Genomic DNA, 27,842 nt, shown 5'->3' with positions numbered 1-27,842 from the left:
CCCTCTAGCAACCAACCATAACTAGAAATTAAGTATGCAAGCAAAACCCTCAGAAAGCGATCTCTCTCCCTCTGTTAATTGCAAAGTAAACATCTTAGATCTTGAATTTCTGGAGTTACTAAGATAAGGGTTAGATCCCTGGAAAGAATAAAAGAACTTGACTCCTTCTCTGCAATACCCATTTGTTGTTTTCTTATCCACACATGCCAGAACCACACAGATGAATATATTAGACTAACTATGTATGTGATGGGAAAGTATATAGCGCTTAGCCCTGATTAAGCTTCCCTTCCAAAAGTTAAGGAACTGATCATTAGCAAGGGAATACCTTTTGCAAAGGTGTAAGCAAATGCATTGATTTGCAAAGCCTTTAAAAGCAACTGGTGAGAAGTTATGCCTGTGATCAGCAGGTATCAGTCATTCAGTAATGAGATAGGAACTCTTAGGAATGTGGAAGCCATATCTTACTTGGCATATAGGGATTATGTGGGGAACCTAAAAGACTATGTCCCAAAGAGCAACACTGTATGTCATTGAAAAAGTCAATAAAAACTCTTCAGAGTTTTTATTTTATTTTAATTATATTTTATTATTCTTATTGCATAAGAAATGATGAGGTCCGCATGTTGTTCATTTATTCTATACTTCAAAACAAGCACTAGAAACTCAGAAGTCAGTAGGTTTATAAATTTTTTTTTCAGAAGCAGGCAAGGAAAACCAACAGGAAACCAAACCAAAAGGTCTAGTCTTTTCTCCTTTCCTTTCTGGCCCTAAATTTCCTTCCTAACCTTCTAATATTCCCACCCCTTAGAGAACATGTTAGTTTAGGGTTTGTTCAGTGTGGGAGAGGAGAAGCTAGGGAAGGGTACATGCTGGTCCCAGAGGGCTCTGGAATGTCTGCTTGGTCCAGAAAATGAGCAGCTCATTCCAACAATCTGTGTTGTTAAAGGGTTTGCTTCAACCCTGGAACGCTGCTAAGCTCACTCCGGGGGCTCACACTGAACCGACATTTTTGGCTTAGAGGGATCTTAACTCTTATATTAGTCTCAAAATAATCTCCTGGCAATCATTCAAACAGAAGCCAAGCTCCTCTCCTTCTCAGTCCTGAAAACACTCTAGGGAATGAGCTTTATCAGAACTTGCCTCAGTTCTGCTCTCTTCCTCTCCAAATACAGAGTTGGTGCTTTCATTTCCACCTTTGTGAAACTGTGATGCCCCAGTCAGGAGAAAGCCCGAGGCTATTCTACTCTGACAACTATTTTCTGCCAATACACCTGGACTAACATCTTTTGAACTTAAAACTTCTGACCAGCAAGAAAGGAAACTTGTGACATTTTTATAGGGAAAAAAGGGGGGCGGGAGGAGTGGATAAGTAGTGCGAATTACTCTTAGCCTATGCATTTGTTTTAAGGCAAACAGAATCAGAAAAGACTTTCAAATGATTTTTTTTATAAACCTCAAAAATGTATTTTATATATCTATCTTCCAAGCTCATGAGACACATTAAAAGAAGAAATGGGAGTTAGTTGTCTTTTGTGTTTGTTTTTGTCATCATCCAGCAGGATTTTTTAACAAGTCCCAGGTAACAATTCCTTACCACACTTGAACAGGAAGGTTTTAGGATTTTTTTTTTTCCTACAGTGATTTCACTAAGATCTCAGCCCATCTTCATTATCACCCTTAGCCCACACATCACTTTTGTTTTAATTCTGACAAATGAAAAGGGAAAAGAGGATATGACAGAAGAAAAACAAGGGAAAAAGACATCTTGACACAAATGACCCATAGTTAATTGCAAAAGAGAAACTAATACCGACATACATAATTGATATAAATCCAGTCACCTGTAAGAAATCTTCGATTTAACTACTGTGATATGTATTCAGTCAATATATGAAAAAAAAAAGAAAAGAAAAGAAAAGAAAACCCCACCTCTGATATACAGCCTTCCTATTTTCTCCCTTAACACGATGCCATACAAGTCCTGGGACGCGGAACCGCTTTCTCTTTGCACATAAATAGGTGCACTTGCTGGAATGGTGCCTCTGGAAAGCTCCTCCAGCAATGGCAAAATAGCTACAGTTGAGTTTTGAATAGAACCCGTCTCCAAGTGGTTGACTTTGCCACATGTATGTTTCATCACTGTCATTTCACTTGTTTTACTCAACATTTTGCAGAAAATCAAATTCTAACTTCCCTTGATGAGGACCCAGATGCAGTAGATTTCCATCTCCTCTTCCTCTGCACACTAGACGCGATACAAAGAGGGGGACCTCCCCAGACATTCTGTGGGGACTTCGTTTTCAGTGCGAAGAAGAGCACGCATGCGCGCAGAGAGGCCAGCTCATACTCCCGGCTTCAGCCTGCAGCTCCAGGCGCCTCCACCCCAGACCACGGCTGCACCACAGAGCCGGTCCAATGAGGGCTCCTGTGGACAGATGGAAAAGCCATTAGGAAGTACAGCCAACTCCGTGTTCCCACATTTCCGGGATGAAAACCACATTTAGTGCAGGAGCTGTGCAAACTCACCAAGGTCAATGCCTTTAAATCAACGGAGTGTCCGACTTCTTCCAAGATGTTACACAACCAAAGCCCAACTGGTGAGCTGAAGACTTTGCCCCACAGAAAAGTAAACAGGCTACACGGCTGGACCGAAGTGCCAAGCCCACCACGGACTTTTCCCATAGCTCTAATTTTTCTTATCTGGAAAACTGTTCAACACATGACTTCTTAAGAATACAACAAATAGCTATTATAAGGTAACTTATAAGCAAAGTACAATTATACATCAATAAAGTGGAGGGAGTCGAATACAATGATAAGGCGAAAAGCCATCCTTTAAAAAATTTTTAAATGAATTTATTAGAGAGAGAGCATGAGCACAAGCAGAGGGAGCTTCAGGCAGAGGGAGAAACAGGCTCCCCACTGAGCGAGGAGCCTGATGTGGGACTTGATCCCAGGACCCAGGGATCATGACCTGAGCTGAAGGCAGATGCTTAATGGACTGAGCCATGCAGGCATCCCTGAAAAGCCTTTTTTTTTTTTTTTTTTAAGATTTTATTTATTTATTTGACAGAGAGATCACAATAGGCAGAGAGGCAAGCAGAGAGAGAGGAGGAAGAAGGCTCCACACCGAGCAGAGAGCCCGATGCCAGACTCGATTCCAGGACCCTAAGATCATGACCGGAGCTGAAGGCAGAGGCTTAACCCACTGAGCCACCCAGGCGCCTCAAAAAGCCATTTTCTAAGGGATTATTGGTGTTAGGTATACATTTTCTTTCATTCTTTCATTCTCTTTCTTTCTCTCTCTCTTTCTGACTTTTTATTTTAGAGGAGAGAGACAGAGGGAGAGAGAATCCTAAAACCAATTCCCCACTAAGCAGGGAACCCAATGAGGGGCTTGATCCCAGGACCCTGAGATGGTGACCTGAGCTGAAATCAAGTCAGCCACCCAAATGACTGGGCAAGGTGCTCCCGCTATACATTTTCTAGGTTAACTCAGCATGCTTTATTTTGGAGTGTAAGAGCCAGAAAAATATGTCTAACTTTTTCTTGACTATTTTTCTGGGATCCCTGAGGACAGGATTGAGACCACTCTCACGAAGGAGAAAAGTACCTCGTACCCCATATCCCTCAGTCCAGAGTCCACATAGGCCCCTGGCTGCAGTCCTCTTGGTGAGCCTTGGTCCACACACGGCAGGGGGAGGGCTAAAAAAGCACCTGGAGAAGGAGAGTTGACTCTGTTGCTGAGTTTTCTTTTGTTTTGTATTGTACGATCACTTTGGCCATTATTTTCCCACTGAGACTTGGAACCTGTTTGGTTTTCCACAAATTAGGGTCACTCAGCCCTTCTCAAATTCACTTTGAGGGTAAACATTGGGTAATTTCTCACTTACATAGGTAGCATAAAGTTTGCTTCCCAAGGGCCCAGCTGGGGATGTGCGCAAGCCACAGTCTCACCACATACGAACCTACATGGAGACCTGGCTTTAGGAAGTGAGCATGTCGGCCCTCCAGACAAAGCCTCACATGATTCTCTCCAGAACCCCCAGGGGCTCAGACCCTTGGGGGGCCTAATCACAATTGAATCAGCTCTGCCCTTTTTTCTTCTATTTTGTGAACTTTTCACACTTTGGGGTTGGCCTGTGAACCAGGGGCTTAGGCCAGTAATTTTAGGAGAATGAACAGCCACAGAAACACATACATGCGTCTAGAAGCAGGGAGAAGTGATGTTGGTGAGAACAGATGCATCAGGAGAAAATTTGGCTGACTGGAGACCAGTCACAAAGGTATAAGGGAGAGAATCTATAGACGATAGCATATGCTGGTAATTTCCAAAGCCTTGCCACACCACTCAGAAGTTACCTGAATGGTTTCAGGAGCTGCCCACCTTTAACAATGTTCATGCACTGGCTCATGTCTTGTCCTGGGCTGAGGGGCTAGGCTGCTGGGAAGGTTCCGCCCAGCAGCACCACACAAGAGTGAGGTCATCACCCTCAGGACAGATGGGGGCCCACTGCTGGCCTCTCTCGGAGCCTGCAGCAGGGAAGGCCACTCTGGGGATCGGAGTTTAGACTTTTCACCCACTGATGAAGTGTTTTGATGCAGAAGTAATTCAAGCCTGCAACTCGTTCTCGATAAAAACAGGCCCAGTAATCCCCAAAGGGGCTAATGGTTCTTTCTTCTCCCACATAACTGCTAAGGAATATGTCATTTTACAAAGTAAATTTTGAGTTTTGTCTTCCACCACCCCAGTTCCTTTATTCTTCATGGTACATACTATGGAAGGTACTTGTTTCTTCTTATTTCCTGATATTGATGATGATCTCTATGTCTTGGGAAAAAACTATTAAATACAATCCTTCTGTTTTTGCCATCTTCAAATAAGGGATAAACCACTCTGCTCATTTTATAGGAATGCTACATTTGTGGGGCGCCTGGGTGACTCAGTCAGTTAAGTGTCTGCCTTCAGCTCAGGTCATGATCTCAGGGTCCTGGGATCCAATCGGATATCAGGCTCCCTGTTCAGTGGGGAGTCGCCTTCCCCCATCCCTCTCCCCGCTGCTTGCGCTCCAGCTCTCTCTCTCTCTCTGTCAAATAAATAAATAAAATCTTAAAAAGAAAAAAAAAGAAAGGAATGCTGCATTTGTGTCTGCATAGGTACCGATCCCTCTTCTCTTTTAGCTTTATCTCCTAACTACTCCCTAACCTGAAACTTTGCCAGCACACAGTGTGGTTTTGCTCATCATTTCCCACTTGTTGTCCTGTTAAAGCCTACCCTACCCTTTCACATGTGTCTCTCCTCCCCGTGGCTGTACTCCTTCTTCAAAGTCTCTCTTCCCCATGGGCCTTCCTGACCATCCCCAACTTCCTCCGACACACAGGTCCACACTACACACTGGACACCAGCCATGTGTTGTCTGGGATTATCAGCTCTCAGGTATCAGGTTGAAACATATGAAACTGACAACATAAAACTCTTTTTGACCTACAAAACAGCAATTAGGTATAGTTCAATCTAGTATATGTACCTTCTCACCCCCAAATACAAGTTCTTTTTGCACTCCTAGTCTCTCTAGTAGGCTCTTACACAGTGTAGGGTTTGCAATTAAAAAGAAATTGATGGGGCGCCTGGGTGGCTCAGTTGTTAAGTGTCTGCCTACCGCTCAGGTCATGATCCCAGGGTGCTGGGATCATGCCCCGCACTGGGCTCCCTGCTCAGTGGGGAGACTGCTTCTCCCTCTCCTGCTTTGCCTGCTTGTGCTCTCTCACTTTCTCTATCAAATAAATAAATAAATAAATAAATAAATTGACAAACTATTCTTAAATTGGCAAAATAGTAGATAAACTTCTACTTTAATCTGAAAATGTATCCTAATCCATTAATACCATCACCATGGATGATTTGGGATGTTTATTATACCCCCTCCCCTGCAAAACCTCCTACTACTGCCTAAAATATAAATACAAAACTTAATGGCACTGGAATTTATGGCTAGAGGCACTGCTATATAAACATTACAGGACTTTAATAGATTCTATATTTCAGAAAGATCATCTCAGAATTTTCATCAGTAAATTTTATATTCACTAGAATATATTTCACATTTATTACATAATTAGTCACACAATCCAGTGAGAAAACATTAGAATATTGCACTTTATCTAATTATATTACATAGAGTCCTCTGTCCCTCTCCCTTATTGCAGTCTTAATTCCATATATAATTACATTCATTCATTATCATGATAAACTGAAACTAGATAAGGAAAAATCTAGTGAAAAAAATATCCATGGTTTTAAAGCTAAGAAACTTACAGAGTATCTGAATTTGAGTGCAGGGTCCCATTGCTTTCCAAAATAAAAAATATTCAAAATAGCATGTGATTATTAAACTGAATTTCATATTCAAAGATAAAATATAGTTACATCAGTGGAGAAGTAGAGAAATGGGCAGACTGTTACTTTTGGTCTGTCCCTATTGGGAGAGGCTCAGGATTATGTAAGGAAAGAAATTAGTATTTCATCACCTCCTTACTCGGTGCTATGGATGGATCAGTGAAGTCCAGATTTCTTTTTCAATGATTCCATTTCCTAGAGCCACATTACCGGAGGGGGTGAGTCATGTCTTCAGAACTTAACCCCAAATACATTTATAGTGTTTTATGCTAAGCTTTTCATTCATGTAGTATCAGAACATACAGAAGACTCATCAAGCCAGGTAAACATCTGTTAGAGTAAAAAACAAACAAACTTCATACTAATTGATTTGGATTTGCCACTTGTCATTTATGAGCCATTAAAAGCAAAGTGTATAACTTGGTTCATATTTCTTTTTAATCTTAAGATTCACAGAGCTCTGAAGTACCCTTGGTGAATACGGTCAATCTTTTTTATTTTTTGCAATGCATTTATATATACATATTTTAATTTTTTAATAAACATGTAATGTACTATTAGCCCCAGGGGTACAGTCTGTGAATCGCCAGATTTACACACTTCGCAGCACTCACCATAGCACATACCCTCCCCAGTGTCCATAACCAACCCCACCACCCTCTCTCTACCCCCACCCCCGCCACCCTCAGTTTGTTTTGTGACATTAAGAGTCTCTTATGGTTTGTCTCCCTCCCGAGCCCATCTTGTTTCATCTTAATGGCAAGAGAAAATGGGAAGGGGTTCCATTTCTTCCACTGCTGGTGGACAGCCCACTTTTAATCCCCAAGCTCTTTCACTGTCGAGACAGCCCAGAGGACATTTAAAAATGTGAGAGTTTCTCATCAAAGGTCTTCTTCCTCTATGGTCCCAAAAACACAGTCAACATTGGCCATCTCAATCTTGCTTTTTCTTGGTAGAAAACGAGAAACATCTTTCTGTTGTGAAATAAACAGGTCAGAAATGTATGTGAGGAAATAATTTCCATAACAACAATAATAATTAGAAAGTCACGAGAATGTTAAAATCATATTAAAAAGGCAACAGAAAGGTTACATTTATTTAAAAGATGGTTATTTCAAGTTTTGTTTTTTTTTTTCCCCATAGAAGCTTTGTCTTGGGTTAGGTGTCTGTGTTAGGACCAAGAGTGCCTCCTGCTGGTAGCTGAGGTAGACCTGTTCAGAGGGCCTTTCCAGGCACTAGTATGTCCCCAGGTAACATTTGGATGCTGCCCTCATCCTTTTACCCTCCCCCGCCCCAGTCTCACCCCCTTAAAGCTATGCAACTTTCCATTTTTAACTCTATGTCAAATCTTTATGCACACCCTACACAAATACAAATTTCTAACAAGTTTTATATTTTAAAACATTATAAGTGGTTATGGTTGCTATAAACCCTCAGTGAGTGAAGAATTGGCCTTCAATATTTATGAAACCTCAAAGACAAGGTCATGGCTTTGTCACTGGTGAAACAAATGTTCCTTAATGGCCAGATAAGCTAAATAAAAGTTTTTTTTCTTTGAGGGATTTGTTTCGATAGAGAGGCCCCCATGGCAAAGTGTTTAAAGAAATAAACAAACTTTACTGGTTAAACAACAAATAAATACTGCTTCAGTTCTGATACTGGCTCTGTAATTTACTTGCTGTGTGACCTTGAGCAAGTTACTTAACCTTTCTGTGTTTTCAGTTCCTTTGGCTATAAACCAAGGATAATAATAATAGCTGGGTTGTTATGGGGATTAAATGAGTTACATGTGGAATGCAATTAGAACAGTGCTTGGCTCAGGATAAGCTCTATATAAAGATTTGCTAAATAAGTTGGGATTCAATACACTTGGACAACTTTTGACATGCTGGCCCTGCTTAGAGCATAAGGGAGGCTGGCCTATTTTAGCATTGCTATTCATCTGAGAGGACATCTGAATTAGTTTCAGTGTTGATCATAGTTGTGCTATGTGTTATCTATTGTTCTAGAACAGGGACTCTCAAAATTTGACATGCATCTGACTCATCTGGAGGGCTTGCTAAACACAGATTACTAGCCTCCATCCCTGGGGTTTCTGATGAAGTAGGTTTGGGGTCCAAAACTAGAATTTAAATTTCTAGTAAGTTCCCAAGGTATGCTGATGGTATTGCTCTGGGGACCAAACTTTGAGAACCACTGTTCCAGGATAATAGTTTCAATCCTGGCTGTATATTAGATGCCCTGAGGAGCTTTTAAAAATTCTGTTGCCAGGCCCCTAGACCAATTAAGTCAGAGTCTTTGAGGGTGGGGCCCAGCCATGATTTGTTTTTAGAGCTCCCCAAGTGATTCCAGCACGTAGCCAAGGTTGAGAACCACAGCTCTGTGCTAATCACTATGCTGCTGATGAATGGGAGTGACGGAGTGATTACTACCTACACTTTACAGGTAAAGAAATTGAACCTCGGTGCAGTGTTCCCCATTAGGGTGCTTGCTATAAATGCTGATCTGCTAAATCTCTCTTTTGGAGTGGGGCCCAGGAATTTACATTTTAATAAGCACCTCAGGAGTCCCTTAAACATTTAGTTTTTGATCTGTTTGAGGACATATCCACCAGTCCATGGTGGAGTTCTTACCCTCTATCTCTGATCTAAGCAGCCAGAAAAGCTGGTATTATGAAAGAGAGGAAACTTTGCATTTAGTCTGTATTTAAAATTTTTTTCTTTTTACTGAGCTTAGTCACTCAAGAGAGGACCTTCTATTTTCATAAGTACTGTCCTTATATACTTAGTGCATTTATATACACAGCAAGCAGACTGTGTAACAGGAGTGGATCGATAATAAATCCCATTCAAATGCTACTTGGAGGTCACCTTTATTTCACTTACATACACTAGGATTTGAACGTAGAAAGGAAGAGTTAGTTAAGGGCACAGCTCTGGAGACAGACCATCTTGCTTCTTCCCCCCATTGATTACTGTGCAACCTGGGCAAGTCACCTAACCTCTCTGTGCCTGTTTCCCCCAATGATTTATAGGACTTTGGTGAGAATAAATGTCGTGATCCACATAAACATGCTTAGAACAGTGCCTGGCACTGAGTGCCTACTATGCTTTCCACTTTGATATTTACTGTTATTGTTATCTGCCCAACAGACCTAAATGCTCCAAACAGTATTTAATAAACTTAAAGGCTGTTTTCTACAGAGTACATTGCAGAGAATTCATGAAAGGAAAGTGTGAACCAGAAAGAGGATTTAAAAAAAAATTGCATGGAGTGTAGGAGAAAATCACTAAAGAATTCTATGTTCTTGGAAATTTTCTATGTAAAAATTCAGGAGAGTTTGTCTCCCGGTCCTGCTGGGTACTACAGTAAAAAAAAAAAAAAAAAATACTATCCTTCTGTGGTAGTCCTCCCATTGGCACAATCCTACGTGAACGAGCTTCTGGGGGAGAAAATTCTGGCTTGTTCTTAAAAGTAGAATGAATGACTTTGGTTACTTAAAGGGGGAAAAGGACAGATTTATCAAAATTATAATGTCTCAATTATATCATTTTACTCACAGACCTGGCTTTGTTGAACGCGGTGTTTTTTACGGTTGCCTTGTTCTGGAACTTCAATCTGCTAAATAGATTAGTAAAATGTCAGTCAGCACAGCCTGGAGAAGCAAGCACACAAATAATCTATTTAACTAGCACGTTTCCCCTTCTACAATAATCCTCTTAATGGTCTCCAAGACTGCCTGTCAGCAGGCACACCTGCTTCCCATCCACACAACCCCCCTTCATTTGCAAATATACAAACGTGGCAGAAATGGAGCCCCTGAAAGTGAAGTGAAGGTTCGCGTTTAACACCAGTGGTTGCCTATAGATTTTGTGATTTAACACAGCTTCCAAGAGGACTTCACACGAAATGAACTCCTAAATCCTGAAATAATCCCCAGAGCTCCAATCCATACGCTGAATCAAAGCCAAATGGGGGCTTTGATTAATCAAAAGGCACCATGAATCAAGTGAAGATCAAATGGAAGTTCAAGACACTTGAATATACCTCCCGTACATGAGGTAAACTTAATATAACAGTCAGGGTCCCGGCAGAAAACAGATGGCACACTCCTGAGGAGCAGTTTTTTTTAAAAAAGGAACTACTTCATGGAGGTGCGGACAGGATTAAATGAATCAGCGAAGGGATGTTGGAGCCCCTAGGGGCTCGCTGTGAGGGGCTGGAGGGTAATGTTTTCCACTCCTAGGCCGGAAGGGGCAGGGGTAGCAGCTGGTACTGGAATGAGGGGAGCCAGAGCTGTGGGGAGGAGAGGCCACCTCCAGGAGCCTGGCCCTCAGCAGAAGGCTGTGCCGACCACAGAGACCCGGCAGCGATAGAACTGAAGAAATAAATCCCACAATCTCACTTTTCTTCCACACTCCATCCACTGTGGCTGGGTTTTCCCATGGGTGACCCCAGTAGGAGGCCCGAGAGCAAGATGGCAACACACGGAGATGTATCTCCAGAGCACAGAGTGGGGTGGAGGAGAGTGCACCGGGAACTGGGAAAGGCAAGCAGGGCCTGGCACAGCCAGGAAACGTGACCTGGGCAGGGCTCAGGAGAAGGAACTCCTAGATGCTTCTTCGAGGAAAACAACACTCTTCTCAGCCACTAGTGTTAAGATACGGGTTTTACCGTATCACACTACCACCTCTCTCCTCCAACACATAAAGTCCTTGACTCTGCCTGGTAAATGTAGGCGTTTGTAAATGCAAGAATGACGTGTGAGGAAAAAAAAAAATGAACAAGGTGTGAATTGTTTATTACTGCTTATTCTTCATAAGAATATAAGGAGGAAGAACATTTCAAAATAACTGGGATAAGTAACATGACACCACAAAAGAGCGTTGCCTTTGAACTACAGTTAATATCATTATAAAATAGATTGCTTTGAAGGATGCAAAGGACTTCCTTTAGGTTAGTATTAATAGGGATGTTCATGTATTTGAAAACCAGCTTAATAATTAAAAAAAAAAATCAGTTACTAGGGATGCCTGGGTGACTCAGTCCGTTAAGAGTCTGACTCTTGGTTTCGGCTCAGGTCATGATCTCAGCGCTTAATGCAAAGGTTACTTGAGATTCACGCCCTTTCCCTCTCCCTCTGCCTCTGCCCCTTTCCCCACTCACGGGCTTTCTATCAAATAAATAAAATCTTTTTAAAAAATCAGTTATTAAGTCTTGGTAAATGAGAAATTAATGCTCTGTAGTCTTACACGTTTTGTTATAGTATTATTGTTACTGTTTACAATATTACGTTATCGCTGGTAAGTAGCCTTGTGCAATGAAATACAGATGTTGGCGTAAACAGCTCAGAATGTTTCTCTCTCCTATTCTCCTTCCCCTTCCTCCCCTCCCTATGTTGAAATAAATAAAACAGAACCAACTATGGATGTTAAGCTATTTCTGATACCTGTTTCCTTGACTTGCTCAAATAAGAGCTTTAAATATTTTATATACTAGGGGGAATAAAGTTGGGGGGAGGAAGCGAACAAATCCTTTTTTCATAACGCCGTATTCCTGTATACGCTTCTTCATCAACGGGTAGTTTCTTTTAATAACTACTTACTCTCACAGGGTAATTTCCACCTGGCTCTCTAAAATTCTGTCTACCTGCTATGCTCACACCATTCTCAAGTGGGTTGTGATGTACCTGTACTTTCTGTTTTCTAGATAGCACCAACTCTTCAAAGTCTGACATTCCCAGAAAACCAATTTAGAGATTCAGAATCACTTTTTAGTAAACCTAAGGAAAAAATATACAAACTAATAAAACAAACTAGGTATGGATTAATAAAAAATCTAAGTTGTTTTTCAATTCAGAAAATTAGTCACCATAGGAATAAGTTCCTATCTCTTGCATATATTCAGATTATGGTTCAATATACAAGATAATAATGATATACTTTCAGAAACTCATTAGGAACACATCTATTGCTTAAAATATATCTGCTTCCTTTTCTTAATGTCCTTTAAATTTCTTTCAATGGCAGAGATTGCTGGTAGCCCATCCTATTTTCCATTCTGCCCTTCTTTCTTAGTAATGCCACCCAAATTAATCTGGAGAGACAACATAACCTGTAAAAGACTACAGTTACCAGACTCCCTTGCAGGTAGATATAGGCCTGTGGTGTGACTAACTCCTGACCAATGAACTGTAAGTTGAAATCTGTGGGATTTCAGGGACCCCTCCTCAAAGAAGAGAGATGAGCCATTCCTACTTTCCATTTATACTACTGCCTAGGGTGTGGATGTAATGACTGGAGCTCCAGCAGCCATATTCAAACATGAGGGAAAGCCACACACTAAAGGTCTCTAATGACATCATGGAGTCACTGTTCCAGCTCTAGACTGCCTACTTCTGGGTTTCTTTTAGATGAGAAAGATATAGACTTTTATTTTACCTAGGACACTTCTTCTGTCTTGTTTTGCTCTTCATTATATATAGCTAAACCTACTGGTAACAAATACACTTTATTTTCACATAAAATATTTCTTAAAATTCTGTTTTAGTTAAAAGGAGCAAATAAGGGGCGCCTGGGTGGCTCAGTGGGTTAAGCTGCTGCCTTCGGCTCAGGTCATGATCCCAGGGTCCTGGGATCGAGTCCCGCATCGGGCTCTCTGCTCAGCAGGGAGCCTGCTTCCCTTCCTCTCCCTCTGCCTGTCTCTCTGCCTACTTGTGATCTCTGTCTTTCAAATAAATAAATAAAATCTTTAAAAAAAAAAAAAAAGGAGCAAATAATAACAAAATTTGTTGATTATAGGTTTTTGCGTAGGAGCACAGCTCTAAAAAGAATGTTACAATTTTTCCCCTTCTGGTTTGCAGTTAATACTGCCTTTAAAAGAATATAACATAATATTGTTGTATGTTCACATTTTTTTTAGTGCATTTGACTTCAAATCTTTTATTTATTTATTTATTTGACAGAGAGAAATCACAAGTAGATGGAGAGGCAGGCAGAGAGAGACAGAGGGAAGCAGGCTCCCTGCTGAGCAGAGAGCCTGATGCAGGACTCGATCCCAGCACCCTGAGATCATGACCTGAGCCGAAGGCAGCGGCTTAACCCACTGAGCCACCCAGGTGCCCCTTGACTTCAAATTTTAATGATCTCTTCAGAAGGGTTCAAGTCTTATCATTGAAAGCAATGCGTATAGCTAAGTTAATTAAGTTAGCACTAAATTTCTTCTTTTAAAGCCTTCCTTCTTACTAGGATAAAATAGTACTATTTAATCTGCTTCTAGGAACTATCTAATTTATGGGGTTCATTTGGTTATAGTTTCCTCAATTTCTCTCCCCCCTCTCCAGATTCTTCCTGATTTTCAAAATCTTGGAATCTATTCTATCTTGCAAAATAGGATCTGGATCCTAGTCCATACAAGCCTTTAATAAGTGACACATGTCAGTTCAGATTTTCTGTTTACCTAGAAAATGAGTGGATGTCACAGTCACACATTTATATGGCTACTTAAAGTTCCACAAAATGACTTGTTCTGGTCAACTGTGCTTTGTGAGGAAACCCAGAACCCAGTATACATTCAAAGAACTGATCTGTCTGCAATTTTCACTTTCCAGGGTCTCATTCTACCCAGGGGTTTGTAGATGAAATTTCAGGTTGAAATATGGACTATCCCTATAATATCCCCTTGAAAACCCAATTTTCTTTTTTTTTTTTTTTAATTAAGAAAAAAAATTTTTTAACTTATTTTAGAATAAGAGAGAGAGGGAGTGAGAGTGAGCAGGGGGGAGGGTCAGAGGGAGAGAATCTCAAGCAGATCCACCCCCACCAACTGCTGCTGAGTGCAGAGCCCAACGTGACACAGGGCTTGATCCCAGGACCCCGAGATCATGACCTGAGCTGAAATGAAGAGTTAGATGCTTAACTGACTGAGCTACCCAGGTGCCTCAAAAACCCGATTTTCCAGAGGAAGGGTCTGAACTTTTCTTTCCAAGAACCAAAACAAGAAAGGGGGTAGAAAAGGAGCTTGTGGAACTAAAACTTGTGATTATTTGGATTAAGCCATGCAATGCTGACTGACATGCTGATTTCACTATCTGCCACAGGAAAGGATAGGTTTCAATTTGTGTGCAAATCTAAAGAATGTGGTTAGTGGTTTTTTTTTTTTTTTTTAACTTTAAATAGGTCACTACCTTCTATTATTCAGCAAATGCTTTAGCTACTCATTGTACAAGTATTTCCTGCATCAAGTAGCTTACATTTTATTCAGCCACATTTGAGAGTACTTCTCTCTTTAATGGGGCTACTTCAGTTAACAACTTTTTCTTCTTCTTTTTTTATATATAATAATGGAAGCCTAAGGGGGTCCATCCTGCCTCAGAGGTTAGATTTTATGACTCTTTAAAAAAGACCATCCATGATTCTTTCATTGCTTGATTTGCTACTCTATGGTACACTTTGAATTGTTTGAATACCAAGGGGCAGTAAATTTTATTTTCCCTAGGAAAATATTTTCAATTCTAGAAGAAAGAGAAATAAGGATAAAATGCAACTATTTTCTCTAGTCCTTACTAGACTTAAAGTCTAGTAAAAAGCAGTGTTTAACAAAAGATGTCACCCATCCTCTTTATAAAGGATTCAATTTAAATGAAAACATTAGGGAACATTTCCAAATGTTTCTGTTTCTGTTGCATTTTTAAGGATCAGTATAACATTCTGCTAAAAAAAAAAAAAAAAAAAAGTTTATACATGTCAACCAGGCATTAGTATTTTAAAAAAGCATTTGTATTTGTATTGGTATTAATAAAGTATTAGTATCAGTAATACTAAAGTATGAGTATTTGAATCATTTTTAAAATTCCAATTGTACTGTCTTATTCAGGATATGCTTATATCATGATGGTAACAAGACAAGTCGAAAAGTTTAAAATCTCAGTGTCTCTTTTTACAGTCTCTCAATAAGAAACAGGCAGCCCTCTCAATAAGAAACCAGGCCTTTATTGAAGAGATACAGACTAGAAAAAGCAAAGTTTAATTTTACACTGAGAACAATTTATGGCCTTAAGAAGTTCTTTTTCTCTATGGCTTCCTTTGACTGCTAATGGCATTCTAATTTGGCACAGTGGAAGCTTCAAAAAACTGTGAGTTCTTTCGAGAGATAGAAGTGTAGAGCTTATTTAAGTTCATTGCTGCTGTGTTTAAGACCCCTCTGGATCCTGACTTTATGATGTGGTTTTTATGGTAAATCTGGAATCTTCCATTTGGGGGAAAGCAGAGATACAAGAATAGAGAGCAATGGAAGGACACTTCTCTTTAAAAAATGGCTTGAATTCTAAAGACTGAGCTCTTTAGAGAAGGCAGAGGAGCTCACTTCTGGGAGGTTGGGTTCTATCCCAGAGAACCAGAATTCATCCCTGTAGGTTAATGTTGGCTGATGGTAGGAACTTAAAGTGAAAAAGATACACAGATAAGAGCACTTACCATTTCTGGATTCTCTGCAGCTAGCTTTACCATCTTTTCTGAGATCATCTTTTTCAAGCAGCTACTCAGCAAAAAAGCCTAAAGAACCCAGAAATAAAGAAATTGCTCAACTGAAGAGATCCTGCCTTTCTTCCCTCCTCACATCACAAAGCAGATTTTGAACTCTGCTCTCCAATAGCACGCTTTTAAGAACTTAGATTTCATCTTTAATTTCCATAAATTTGTATAAGATGCAATTAACAAGTAGCCATACATTTCCTTAACTACATGGATGTACTTAAATTTTTAAAAAGACAGAGAATCATTACATTTCCTAATTTTTCCCCTTTTAAAATTTCCCCTCCTATTTTTTCACATTAATTTGTAAGCAGCTCAAATAACAAGCAACAAATAACAAAAAGTATTTACTATTGTAATCAAATCAAGGAAGGATGGTTGATCTTACATTTAACTGTATACATTATTATTGAGAGACCTATTACTAGACATAAATAGTAACCTGTTTAAAAGGGTATATTAGCACCTTATGGCTTTTACTGAACTAAAAAAAAAACCCTATTTTTCATCATGTTCTTATTTTTCAACCACCTTTAATCACTCACTTTTAAGACTGATGGTTGCTCCCAGTATCACTTGTGACTTCTTGTTGGCCCAGCGTTGTCAGTGTCAAGACCCACATTAGATATCTTGTCACACAAGAGCTGGGGTTTCCTTTTTCTAGGATCTTCACTCCACATGCCAATTTAAGTTTCCCTATGACTTCTCTACTTGCTCCCTTCCCATTAATCCTCTTTTTCCTTTGTCCTGTTCTCAATCCTTGGCTTGTACTTTTCTCTTTTGGCCCTACTAGAGTTTGAGACAAAGCTTAAAGCTTGAGGTGGCAGGCCCTTGGTATAAATTTATGTCCAAAGATGGTCACTGGCACTGAAGGGAGGGTGGTGATGGAGAGGAGGAGGAAGGAAAGAGAGAAAACACAGGTTGGGATGGTAGCCAAAGTAGAGACTCTTGGGAGACAGGACATAGAAAGGAGAATTAGAGGGAGAATGGCTACATATGGGTAGCATCTCAAAGTCTTGCAGGACTGTGGAGCTTGACCAGAATTTAATTTATTTAAAGGGAGAAAAGGAGGTAGAAGAGAAGGAAGGCACTATTACCAATAAGGAAAAGAGTAAAAGAGTTGGTATTTATGTACAAAAACAAATTTTGATTTCCTGGTTTAGCTAAAAACTAACCCTGTTTATCTGTGCATATTTATAACCTACATAAAACCAGGGTACGAAAGAGTTAAACAACATACACTGAGTTGATAGAGCATGGAAGGGTGTTTAATAATACTTTTTAATAAAAGATGAGGACTGATTCCATATTCCATACAATGTGCACAGATATGTAGGTTAAGACTTGGCTATAAACCAGGTAAGATTTATTCAATATAGATGCAGTGAGCTATTGTTTAAAGGGTCTAGAAAATATTAGGATCCCAGCCCTCATTTGTATTTGCCAAGGCACACAAGCCACATTTCTGCCTTTTGCAGAAGTAGCTCTTGGGTGTGTATCAATAAACCCACACTCCAAAGGAAATAAGACCTTACTAGGAATCCTTTAAAAGAATGTTTATTGCCCTCTCTGTAGCGGCTTAAACTCATTTGGTACAGACTAGATTAAAAGACCATAATAAAATTTAACTACTGCATTTAGCATTCTGGGCAAGGGAAGGCAATTTCATTGCCAAGATCTAGTTGCATCTCTCCAAGTGACTGCAAACCATCCTACCATTTCCCTAAGGATGTTTCATAACCAAGGTGAACCTGATGGCCTGTTTCTTTAACCTAGAATTTGGTTTCGCACTTCATGTTTTTTCAGAGGACCTTGGTATCTATCATCTTTTGATTGCAACTATACTAAAAGCAGAGAGTCTTGGGGAGCTTTCGCTACCTGAAACCAAAATGCTCCATGGAACTAGTGCGATCACCAACGACTTAAGTTGAATGAAATGTTGACGCAAAGATTACTTTGGTATTTTGGTTTCCTTTTAGAATGTTTGTAGTTTTGATTCCAATTTGAAATAGCTTGAGTTAGTTCATAATATTTTTCAGCTGAATTTGGTGTTCAGAAAATTAAGTTTTTTTAAAAAAATTTATTCCAACTTCAGTTATAAAGTCATGGAAAACCTGCATAGTTTGTTGTCCAACAGTCTCTCCTCTCCTCACAGAACCTGGATTTTGTCTGAGACAAAGGGCCCAGCTCACACTTACTCTAGGGTGATCATGAATTCTGTTCTTTTTTGTTAGATACTTGATTCCCAGATTCCCTTGCAGCTAGGGATGGTCATGTGACTTACTTCTGGTCAGTGAGACATAATGGGAGGCCTATTGGGCTTTTGCCTTCCAGATAAAAGGGGTATCAATCATCTCTAGTATTCTTGTTAAGTGAGATGAAAATCTGTATTGTCTAAGTCAGAGGTCAATAAATCCAGCCCCTCACTTGTTTTTATACATTTTTATTGGCAAACAGCTATACCCATTTGTTCACACATTGTCTGTGGCTACTTTTGTGCTATAACAGAGTTCAGTAGTTGTAGCAGAGACCAGATGGACCCCAAAACTAAACTATTTACCATCTGGTCCTTTGAGAGGAAGTTCACCAACACTTTGTCTAAGCCACTATTAGTTGTGTCTCCTGTTATTTAGTAACTACATCTATTTCTAATTGACCTGAAGACTGTGGTGATTAGTAAAATGAAATCAAACAAAAAATAAACCAAAAAAACCCCACAAAACAAACAAACAAAAAATACCCAAACCAAAAATCAACAACCCAACAGTGTTACAGGCCAAAAAGGAGGATGTATAGCATATTCTAAGACCCTGCTCAGTTGGGTAAGAGTAATATGCTTTGTTCACCCCAGCAAGCAAGAGAGCATTTCAGCGCTGGTTCTCATACGCTGCCCTGAGAACTCACCTGCTTAGTGTAAATAACAAACCAGGGCCAGTGATTTTCTTCACTAAACTGAAATCGGAGCTCCAAGTTCTGGTTCAGAGTTCGCTGGGGTCCATCTGTATCCAGCAGAGTTCCCTACAGAGAAAAGAGATTATTTGATATCTGATAGAAATGGAAGCAGCTATTAACTGTTGGGCAAATACCAAAGCAAGTGATACCGTCACTATTGCCAGGAAGCTGTCAGTCTATGAGGGGCTGTGAAAGTAAGCCACACAGTTTGGTATGATGAATAGTATAAGGGAAGCAAATCCAGGTCTACGGAAGGAGGTAGGATTGACACCTGATCCAGACTCAGAGGGGTCAAGGCAGGCTTCCTGGAGGGAGGCGGTGATATCTAAGCAGCAGAAGTAGAAATTTTCCATGTTTGATGTTGTGGGGTTTTTTGGAGGAGGAGGTGGGTGCAGGCGCGGTGGGAAGTGGTTCTGGTAGAAGAAATAACAAGTGCAAGTGCACTGAGGCATGAAGGGACCTGGCACACTGGACACGTGACAAGAGACCGAGTGTGGCGGGCGGAAGCACAGGCTGCAAGGCAGGCAGGGTGGTGAGAGAAGAGGCTCACCTCAGAGAGGCAGTGTGGGGCCAGATCCTGAGTACTCTGGAGGAAGCAGATTTGACTTTTGCTATACAGCATCTATCCCTCTTTCTCTTAGTAATGGAGTCCCCTGTGCCCTTGGGAAAACGTCTCTCTTTCCCTGTGCCCATGTAGGTAGGGCTGTCAGGGAACGCTGCCCTCCTGGAGGCCAGGGCACATGACCCAAGTTCAGGCTAATGCCTTCTATGCGCCTTCTTTGATTCCAGAGTGGAGAGATCCAAAGAGCATGTCCTGATAAAGAATTCCTTCTTTCCTAGAAACACTGAGCTCATTTTGTTCTTGACTTTCCTAAGCCTCTGCCTCTGCCTTCCTTTGAGTCACTGGGTTATTCCATGCCTCTCTGATAAATCCCCTTTTTTCACTAGAGCCAGAAGTGTTGCTTTCTATTGCTGGCCACCAAAGAGCCCTAGCTGTTCGAGGTTTGATAAGCTAAGTTAAGAAGTCTGAACTTCATTTTGAGGGCAACAGGCATGCATTCACTGATTTTAAAAGCTGGATAACAACATGATTAGATTTATGTATTAGAAGCATTCATCTGACTGCATCAGGGTGAAAATGAACTGAAAAATAGCTGTTTTCAGATACTGAACCACATAGAATCCAGGACTATTAACCCGGGGAGAAGGAAAACAAATGAGGTGAGCCCCATAGCCATCTAGCTTACTGCTTGGAGTTTCCAGGAGGCAGTGGAGGGAAGGGGACCCCAAACAGAGCCCAGAGGTCTTGCTGAGTTGAGGAGAAAGGGATGAAAGTTTGAAGAAATTGAGTTTAGAATCGATGGGGCAGAGGATCACAGACAAGGGCTTTAGATAGACTAAGAGCTCTAGAGAGCTCTCTTCAGACCTTCGGCTGAATAATGATCTTTGCAAGTGTGGGAAGAGCCCTCATACACTGCCAGGGGGTGTATAACATGGAGCAGACTGTTTGGAAAATAGTCTAGAAGTTTCTTACAAAGTGAAACATGGAATTACCAACATAGTCCCAGCAAGTCCACTCCCAATCATATACTCGAGAGAAATGAAAACCTATGTCCACACAAAAACTTGTACACAAACATTCATAGCAGCATAACTTATAACAACCAAAAGAGAGAAACGTTACTGAATAAACAAAATTTAGTATATCCATACAACATAATATTCTTTTTTTAAAGATTTTATTTATTTATTTGACAGACAGAGATCACAAGTAGGCAGAGAGGCAGGCAGAGAGAGAGAAGGAAGCAGGCTCCCCGCTGAGCAGAGAGCCCGATGTGGGACTCGATCCCAGGACCCTGAGATCATGACCTGAGCCGAAGGCAGCGGCCTAACCCACTGAGCCACCCAGGCGCCCCACAACATAATATTCTATGACCACGAAGAAGATAAGGTGTTGGTACATGCTATGATAAGAGTGGGCCTTAGAAACATTATACCAAGTAAAGGAAGCCAGTCACAAAGATCACATATGATTCCATTAATCATGAAATGCTCAGAATGGGTGCATCTATAAAGACAAGCAGATTAGTGGCTTCTTAGGGCTGATAGGTAGCTTACAGGCGTAAGCTAAGGGATATGGGACTTCTTTCTGAGGTGATGAAAGTATTCTAAAATTGATTGTGGTGTTGGATGTAAAACTCTGTGAATGGAATAAATGCCCCTGAATTCACTTTATATAAGTGAATTGCATGGTATGTGAATTATATCTTGATAAAGCTGTTACAAAGGAAGGGAATGACTGTGTATGTAGTACTGGGGGAGGGATAGACACATGCATCATGGAACAGACTAGAGAATCCAGAAATAAATCCACACAAATGTGCCCAGCTGATATCTGACAAAGGTGCAAAAGCAAGTCAGTTAAAGGACAGGCTTTGCAACAAATGGTTCGGAGCTAGTGGACTTCCACAGGCAAAAAAGGGAATGTCATTCTGAGTTTCACACCCTAGATGAAAACTAACTCAGAATGAGTCATGGACTTAAATGTATGACCTATAACTGTAAAACTTTTAGGAAAAAACTCTAAGAAAAAAATCTTCAGGATCCAGAGTTTGGCAAAGAGTTCTCCACTCAACACTAAAAGCCACAATCTATAAAAGAAAAAACTGATGAATTAAAATTCATCGAAATTAACTTTTCCTCTGCATAAGATCTTGTTGAGAGGATGAAAAACTACAGAGTTAAGAGAAAATACTTGCAAACTACATATCCAACCAAAGACTAGTAACTAGAATATATGAAGTGCTCTCAAAACAATAGTGAAAAATGAAAAACAAAAAACAAATAAACAAAAAAACCTCCAACATGGGGCGCCTGGATGGCTCAGTGGGTTAAAGCCTCTGCTTTCAGCTCAGGTCATGATCCCAGAGTCCTGGGATGGAGCCCTGCATCGGGCTCTCTGCTTAGCAGGGAGCCTGCTTCCTCCTTTTTCTCTCTCTCTCTCTGCCTGCCTCTCTACCTTATTGTGATCTCTATCTGTCAAATAAATAAATAAATAAAATCTTTAAAAAAAAAAAAAAACCCAGGGCGCCTGGGTGGCTCAGTGGGTTAAGCCGCTGCCTTCGGCTCAGGTCATGATCTCAGGGTCCTGGGATCGAGTCCCGCATTGGGCTCTCTGCTCAGCAGGGAGCCTGCTTCCCTCTCTCTCTCTCTCTGCCTGCCTCTCCATCTACTTGTGATTTCTCTCTATCAAATGAATAAATAAAATCTTTAAAAAAAAAACAAACCCCAAACTCAACAATCAATTAGAAAATAGGCAAAAGATATGGAAGAAAACATCTCACAAAAGAAGATATGCAGATAGCAAATGGGCACATGAAAAGATGGTCAGCATGATTAGCTAGGAGGGGGATGCAAATTAAAATCACAATGAAATACCATTCCACACTTAGGCAAATGTCTAAACTAAAAAACAGTGACAATACCAAATGCTGTTGAGGCTGCAGAGAAACTCCATCAGTCATGATCCATCACTGGTGGAAATGGAAATTAGCACAGCCACTCTTGAAAACCGTTTGGCAGTTTCTTAAAAAACTAAGGATGCAACTTGCATATTGCATATTGCCTTTATTTATTTATTTATCTATTTATTTAAAGATTTTTATTTATTTATTTGACAGACAGAGATCACAAGTAAGCAGAGAGGCAGGCAGAGAGAGGGGGAGGCAGGCTCCATGCTGAGCAGAGAGCCCGATGCGGGGCTTGATCCCAGGACCCTGAGATCATGACCTGAGCTGAAGGCAGAGGCTTACCCACCGAGCCACCCAGATACCCCAAAAGAATCAACTGTTTAAAAGCAAAAATAATTATAATGCAGCATGAGGCTTATATTTGTGGAAATATGGCAATAACTATCACAAAAAGGAAAATAGAAATACAATGTTGTTATGCGTTTTGTGATGTGGTATAATAATTAAAAGTGGAATGTAATAAGTTTAAGTATACAAGAATAATGTATACAAGTATACATTATACAAGTCTACAAGTCTTATATACTTGTATACAAGTATACAAGTCTAATGTAACAATAAATGAAAAGGTAGAGCTAAAAAATGGTGTAAATAAAGTTTTTTTCATAATCACAAAATAATCAAATCATGAAATAATCAAAAGAAGGCAGGAAAAGAGGGGGAAAGCTGATAAACCTCAAAGAAATAGACAAACCCACAATTAGGTCTGAAGGTTTTAACATTCCTCTTCTCTCAGCAACAAGTAGAAAATATACAAGAAATATACAAGAAAATATACAAATATACAAGGATACTGGAGATCTGAACACTGTCAACTGCTTGACTTAATACTTCTAGAATATTCCATCCAACTGTGGCAGGATACACATTCTTTTCAAGTACACATGGAACATTTACCAAGAGAGACCAGATCTGGGGCCATAAAACAAGTTCCCATAAATTTAAAAGACTAAAATCATAGGCTGATCACGTCAAGATTGCCGGTTCGGCGTTTAGCAGGTGGTTGAAGTCCTATATGCCAAAATGGGGAACACAGAGGGGGAAGATCCCTAGGATGGGCAGGAGAGGGCAAGGATGTCTGTGCGACACCTAGTGTCGATGCCTAGGAGGCATTAGGAAATATTGGACCTTTCCATAGGGATGTAGGCAATTGATTTCAGAGAATACAAAGTAGAAAGATGGAAATGGAACCCCAGGTTAATGAGGGCTTCAGAAATGCTCAGAGGAAGAGGCAGCTCACAAAAACAGGGGAGGAAGGAGAGGGAATTTTGAGAAGCAAGAAATGGTTGACAACACCAAGTGCCACAAATAGGCCTAGTATTGTCCCAGCTAAAAAAAATCCCCTTGGATTCTGCAGATTTAGCAACTGGGGATTACAGTTGCTCTGAGTTTGTCCTCTCCTAGTTAACCTCAGTTTCCCGTGTAAAGGGGATAATCCCACTTAGCTCACTGAGTTATTGCAAGAATTTAATTAAATAATAGATGTGGCAGTACTCAGAACAGCATCTGACCCAAAGGAGGCACTCCAGTACATCTGATCAGAGGGTTTTCTCTGGGAGGAGATGGCAATGTAGGTATGATTGAAAGGGATCCTTAAGAAGAGCTCTACTGGTCAGCGTCTCGTTTGTAAGGGTAGAGATCTTGTCAGTCCTGAGTCTGTGTTAGGAATTCCACTAACAGCAGCCATTGTTTCTCTATGCTTCTCGTACTATAGCCAGCCTTCAAGCAGTAGAGAAGCCTGTCACAGCAAAGTGGGAAGGTGGGTGTCTCTATTGCTATAGATGGGACATTTGAACCAGATGATAGACAGCTTTGACCGTCAGGTGATGCTTCATGTGGCTTAGATGCTGGTCCACTCAATGTGGTGATGCAAATGGCAGAACCACGTCCCTACTGCCAACTTTGTCATCCAAAGACAAGAGGATTTTTAAACCAAAGTAGAGACTTTAAATCACTTTCAAGTGCCAAGATACTTACAAGGAAAGTGACCTGCCAGCGCTTCACTCTGTTCATCTGGAAAATGACTTCCTGGGTCTGGTTATCAGGCAGGGTTATGCAGCAGCTGATCTCGTCCTTGCCAACAGAGAGGACGGCCCCACAGCCTGGCTGTGGGTAGTCACAGGTACACGGATCCAGCCGCCAGTACCCGTAGTGCCGGACCTCTCGGGACAGCTCCAGAAACTGCTCCGGCGGTGAAGGTGAGCCAAAAGAAGCAAAAGACTGCTTGAAAAAGGTGACCACCTTCTGTCAGAAGCTACTGCCGTCCTAGTACAATGCACAAAATGGAGCCACAGTGAAAGCGCCTTTTTCTTCTGGATGTTACGAATGAAGACAATGCCCCTTGTGCTCCCTGACAACAAGGCTGGGGAAGTCCATGGTATGTCCTGCCAAGGTCGAACCATTTCTGCCTCATTCACCATTGTGTCTCTCCTCCTGCTACTGTGCTTGGTACATAGTGGGGACGAAAATATTTGGTGACTGAATGACAAACGGAGAAGAATGGGGGAATCAAATGAACGAGTAGAGAGGGTTCTACCTCAGCAAATTACAACAGCAAAATAAACGAAAAGTATACATTTAAAATGCTGTTTGGGGGCACCTGCGGGGCTCAGTCTGTTAAGCGCCAACTCTTGGTTTCAGCTCAGGTCATGATCTCAGGGTCCTGGAATCAAACCCCACGTCAGGCTCTTTGATTAGTGCCGTGTGCCTCCTTCTGCTCCTTCCCACTGCTGGTGCGCGCTCTCTCTCTCTCTCTCTCAAATAAATAAATAAATAAATAAATACATAAATAAAATGCTTTTAGGGAGCCTGGCTGACTCTGTCAGGAGAGCATGCAACTCTTGATCTCAGGGTCTGGGTTCAATCCCCACAGGGGATGTCAAGCCTCCTGTAAAAAAATCCCATTTTGGGGGCGCCTGGGTGGCTCAGTGGTTTAAAGCCTCTGCCTTCGGCTCGGATCATGATCCCAGGGTCCTCCGATCGAGCCCCATATCGGGCTCTCTGCTCAGCAGGGAGCCAGCTTCCCTTCCTTTCTCTCTCTGCCTGCCTCTCTGACTACTTGTAATCGCTATCAAATAAATAAATAAATAAATCTTTTTTTTAAAAAAGCCATTAAAAAAAAACTAAGCTGAGGTCTATGTAGAAAGAAAGTAGTTAGTTTTTACAGTCAGCTTTATATGATGATGGTGTGAATTGTCAGAGGAACAGATTTTGCAAATGGCAATAAAATCAGAGAGTGAGCCTGCTTTCTAAGTAGAGTTATAGACAGCCCAAATAGTGTTAAGGGAACACCTTTATGTAACTCTTTTTTTTTTTTTTTTTTTTAACCTTTATGTAACTCTTAAGGGTTAGCTTTTCCCTCTGCCTTTTGTTTGTTTGTTTGTTTTTCAAAGAGAGAGAGAATGTGGGGAGGGGCAGAGATAAAGGGAGAGAAAGAATCTTAAGCAGGCTCCACACCCAGGACAGAGACAGATACGGGGCTCAATCTCTCAAACGAAATCAAGGGTCCGATGCTTAACCAACTGAGCCACCCAGTTGCCCCCTTCCCTCTGCTTCTGCCTTGGCTTAAGAACAGAGGACAGTTGGAGTTCACACCTGCGGTCTAGACATCCTGCCCTGACAATAGGTATCCGGGACTTTTCACTTTTGTAAGAAAGCATTATTATTTAAAAAAAAAATTATTATTATTAACCATTGCTTTTTTTTTTTTTTAAAGATTTATTTTATTTATCTGACAGAGAGGGAGAGAGGGAACACAAGCAGGGGGAGTGGGAGAGAGAGAAGCAGGCTTTCCACTGAGCAGGGAGCCCGAGATGTGGGGCTCGATCCCAGAACTCTGGGATCATGACCTGAGCAAAGGCAGATTAATAACGGAGCCACCCAGGCGCCCTTTACCCACTGCTTTTTAATAAGCTGGTATCAGTTTGCGAACCTCTATCTTATTCTTCCAGCTTTCCACCATGGTCCTGCCTGATGCTGTGTGGGATGGGTGTGAAGAAAAGGGAGTTCTCACACGATCAGAGAAGACTGAATGTGATCAGAGAGAACCCTTAGTGACAACCTGGCACTTTCCAGATCCTTTCTTGAAGGAAGGCAAGTTCTTTCAAGGACTATATGAAGCACTTTCTGATGAAGTGAAATGTGAACAGATATGAGCAGTGAGGGACAGTTGACTGTCACTACAAGGCGGGAGAGGTGTTCAGGCTCCTCTCCCTTCCAGCCACACATCATCGTCATACCAGCTTACTGTGCTGTGGTCCTTGCCTTCAATTTAAGACACATGTCAAGTTGCCTGGCCCCCCCTTTAGGTCAATGGAAAGGGCAGAAACGACAGGTCCTGAGTCACACCATGCGTGCAGGGGTGGGGTAGGGGCAGAGTAATGTTGCCACAGCATACCCGAGCAATTTTAAGCTCTTGCTACAATAGTTTCTTATTTATTATATGGTACAGATCTTTATCTCATTGCATGGTAACACTTTAAAAAACCTTTTGTAATGTGCTCTCAAGGAGATGAAACTGTTTAAAAATTAAGCTCCATTTCTCTAGAAAGTTAGTGATGAATCAGTAACTCGTTCAAAATACTTGTGGGCATTTGTCATTCAACAAGTGCGTGTAGTGATGTTACTGACCATATGCAAACTAAAAGAAATCTGCAAGGATTCGTTTTTTTGTTTTTTTGTTTTTTGTTTTTAAGAAAATTAGTTTTTTAAAGAAGCTTACACCCAAATTAGTTTTTTAAAGAAGCTTACACCCAAAAAAGATAGTTTAACATGCATAACGGCGAAGGACATGTTCATATATTTTCATTTAGACTGAGGATTGGCAAACTTTTCTGTAAACAGCCACATAGTAAATATTTTCAGTTTCTGGGCATATGGTCTCTACTGCAACTACCCACCTCAATCATCCTATCACAAGAAGCTGTCTTAGAGAGTATGTAAATGATGGCCACATGCCAATAAAACTTCATGGGGTGCCTGGGTGGCTCAGTGGGTTAAGCCTCTGCCTTTGGTTCAGGTCCTGATCTCAGGGTCCTGGGATCCAGCCCCGCATTGGGCTCTCTGCTCAGCGGAGAGCCTGTTTCTCCCTCTCTCTGACTGCTTCTCTGCCTACTTGTGATCTCTCTCTCTCTCTCTGTCAAATTAATTAATTAGTTAATTAATTAATTAAAAACAAAAAATTTAAAAAAATTTATTTACGAAAATAGTGGTCCACAGGCTGTAGTTCGCCTATGATATAGATCAACACATTCCTCCTTTAAGTTAATTTCACTCATTTTCTTCTTCTTTTTTTTTTTTAAATATTTTATTTATTTGAGAGAGAGAGAGAGTTTGAGTGTGAGTGGAGGAGGGGCAAAGGGAAAGCAGACCTCCCACTGGGTCAGGGAGCCTGATGTGGGGCTCTATCCCAGGACCCTGGCATCAGGATCT

The 27,842-nt window shown here is 40.9% G+C and overlaps 1 protein-coding gene and 1 long non-coding RNA gene across 6 annotated transcripts in view; both read right to left on the bottom strand.

Moving 5' to 3' along the window:
• Nucleotides 1–1,686: 1,686 nt before the first annotated feature.
• LOC131826544 (uncharacterized) lies at nucleotides 1,687–7,089 on the bottom strand. The gene is made up of 3 exons (XR_009351641.1): nucleotides 6,532–7,089; nucleotides 2,530–2,711; nucleotides 1,687–2,428 (listed from the first exon to the last, which is right to left on the bottom strand). It is a non-coding gene; the product is annotated as an uncharacterized LOC131826544 (long non-coding RNA).
• The window catches only part of SNX31 (sorting nexin 31), a 59,353-nt gene continuing 38,600 nt past the window's right edge, over nucleotides 7,090–27,842 (bottom strand). For 2 of the 5 annotated variants that reach the window (XM_059165910.1, XM_059165912.1), the window contains 5 exons: nucleotides 24,390–24,593; nucleotides 18,835–18,948; nucleotides 15,874–15,951; nucleotides 9,965–10,021; nucleotides 7,090–7,374 (listed from right to left, as the gene is read on the bottom strand). In XM_059165910.1, the coding sequence (XP_059021893.1) occupies nucleotides 7,282–7,374; nucleotides 9,965–10,021; nucleotides 15,874–15,951; nucleotides 18,835–18,948; nucleotides 24,390–24,593 (546 nt within the window). In that variant the 3' untranslated portion in view covers nucleotides 7,090–7,281. The remainder of the gene's footprint in view (nucleotides 7,375–9,964; nucleotides 10,022–15,873; nucleotides 15,952–18,834; nucleotides 18,949–24,389; nucleotides 24,594–27,842) is intronic. The other 3 variants (XM_059165913.1, XM_059165914.1, XM_059165911.1) reach the window with 2 other exon arrangements.

The sequence above is a fragment of the Mustela lutreola genome, chromosome 3 (assembly GCF_030435805.1).
Source record: "Mustela lutreola isolate mMusLut2 chromosome 3, mMusLut2.pri, whole genome shotgun sequence".
In the NCBI taxonomy this organism is placed as follows: Eukaryota; Metazoa; Chordata; class Mammalia; order Carnivora; family Mustelidae; genus Mustela; species Mustela lutreola.
Note: the sequence above shows the minus strand (reverse complement) of the source record. Positions and strands in the feature narration are given on the sequence as shown.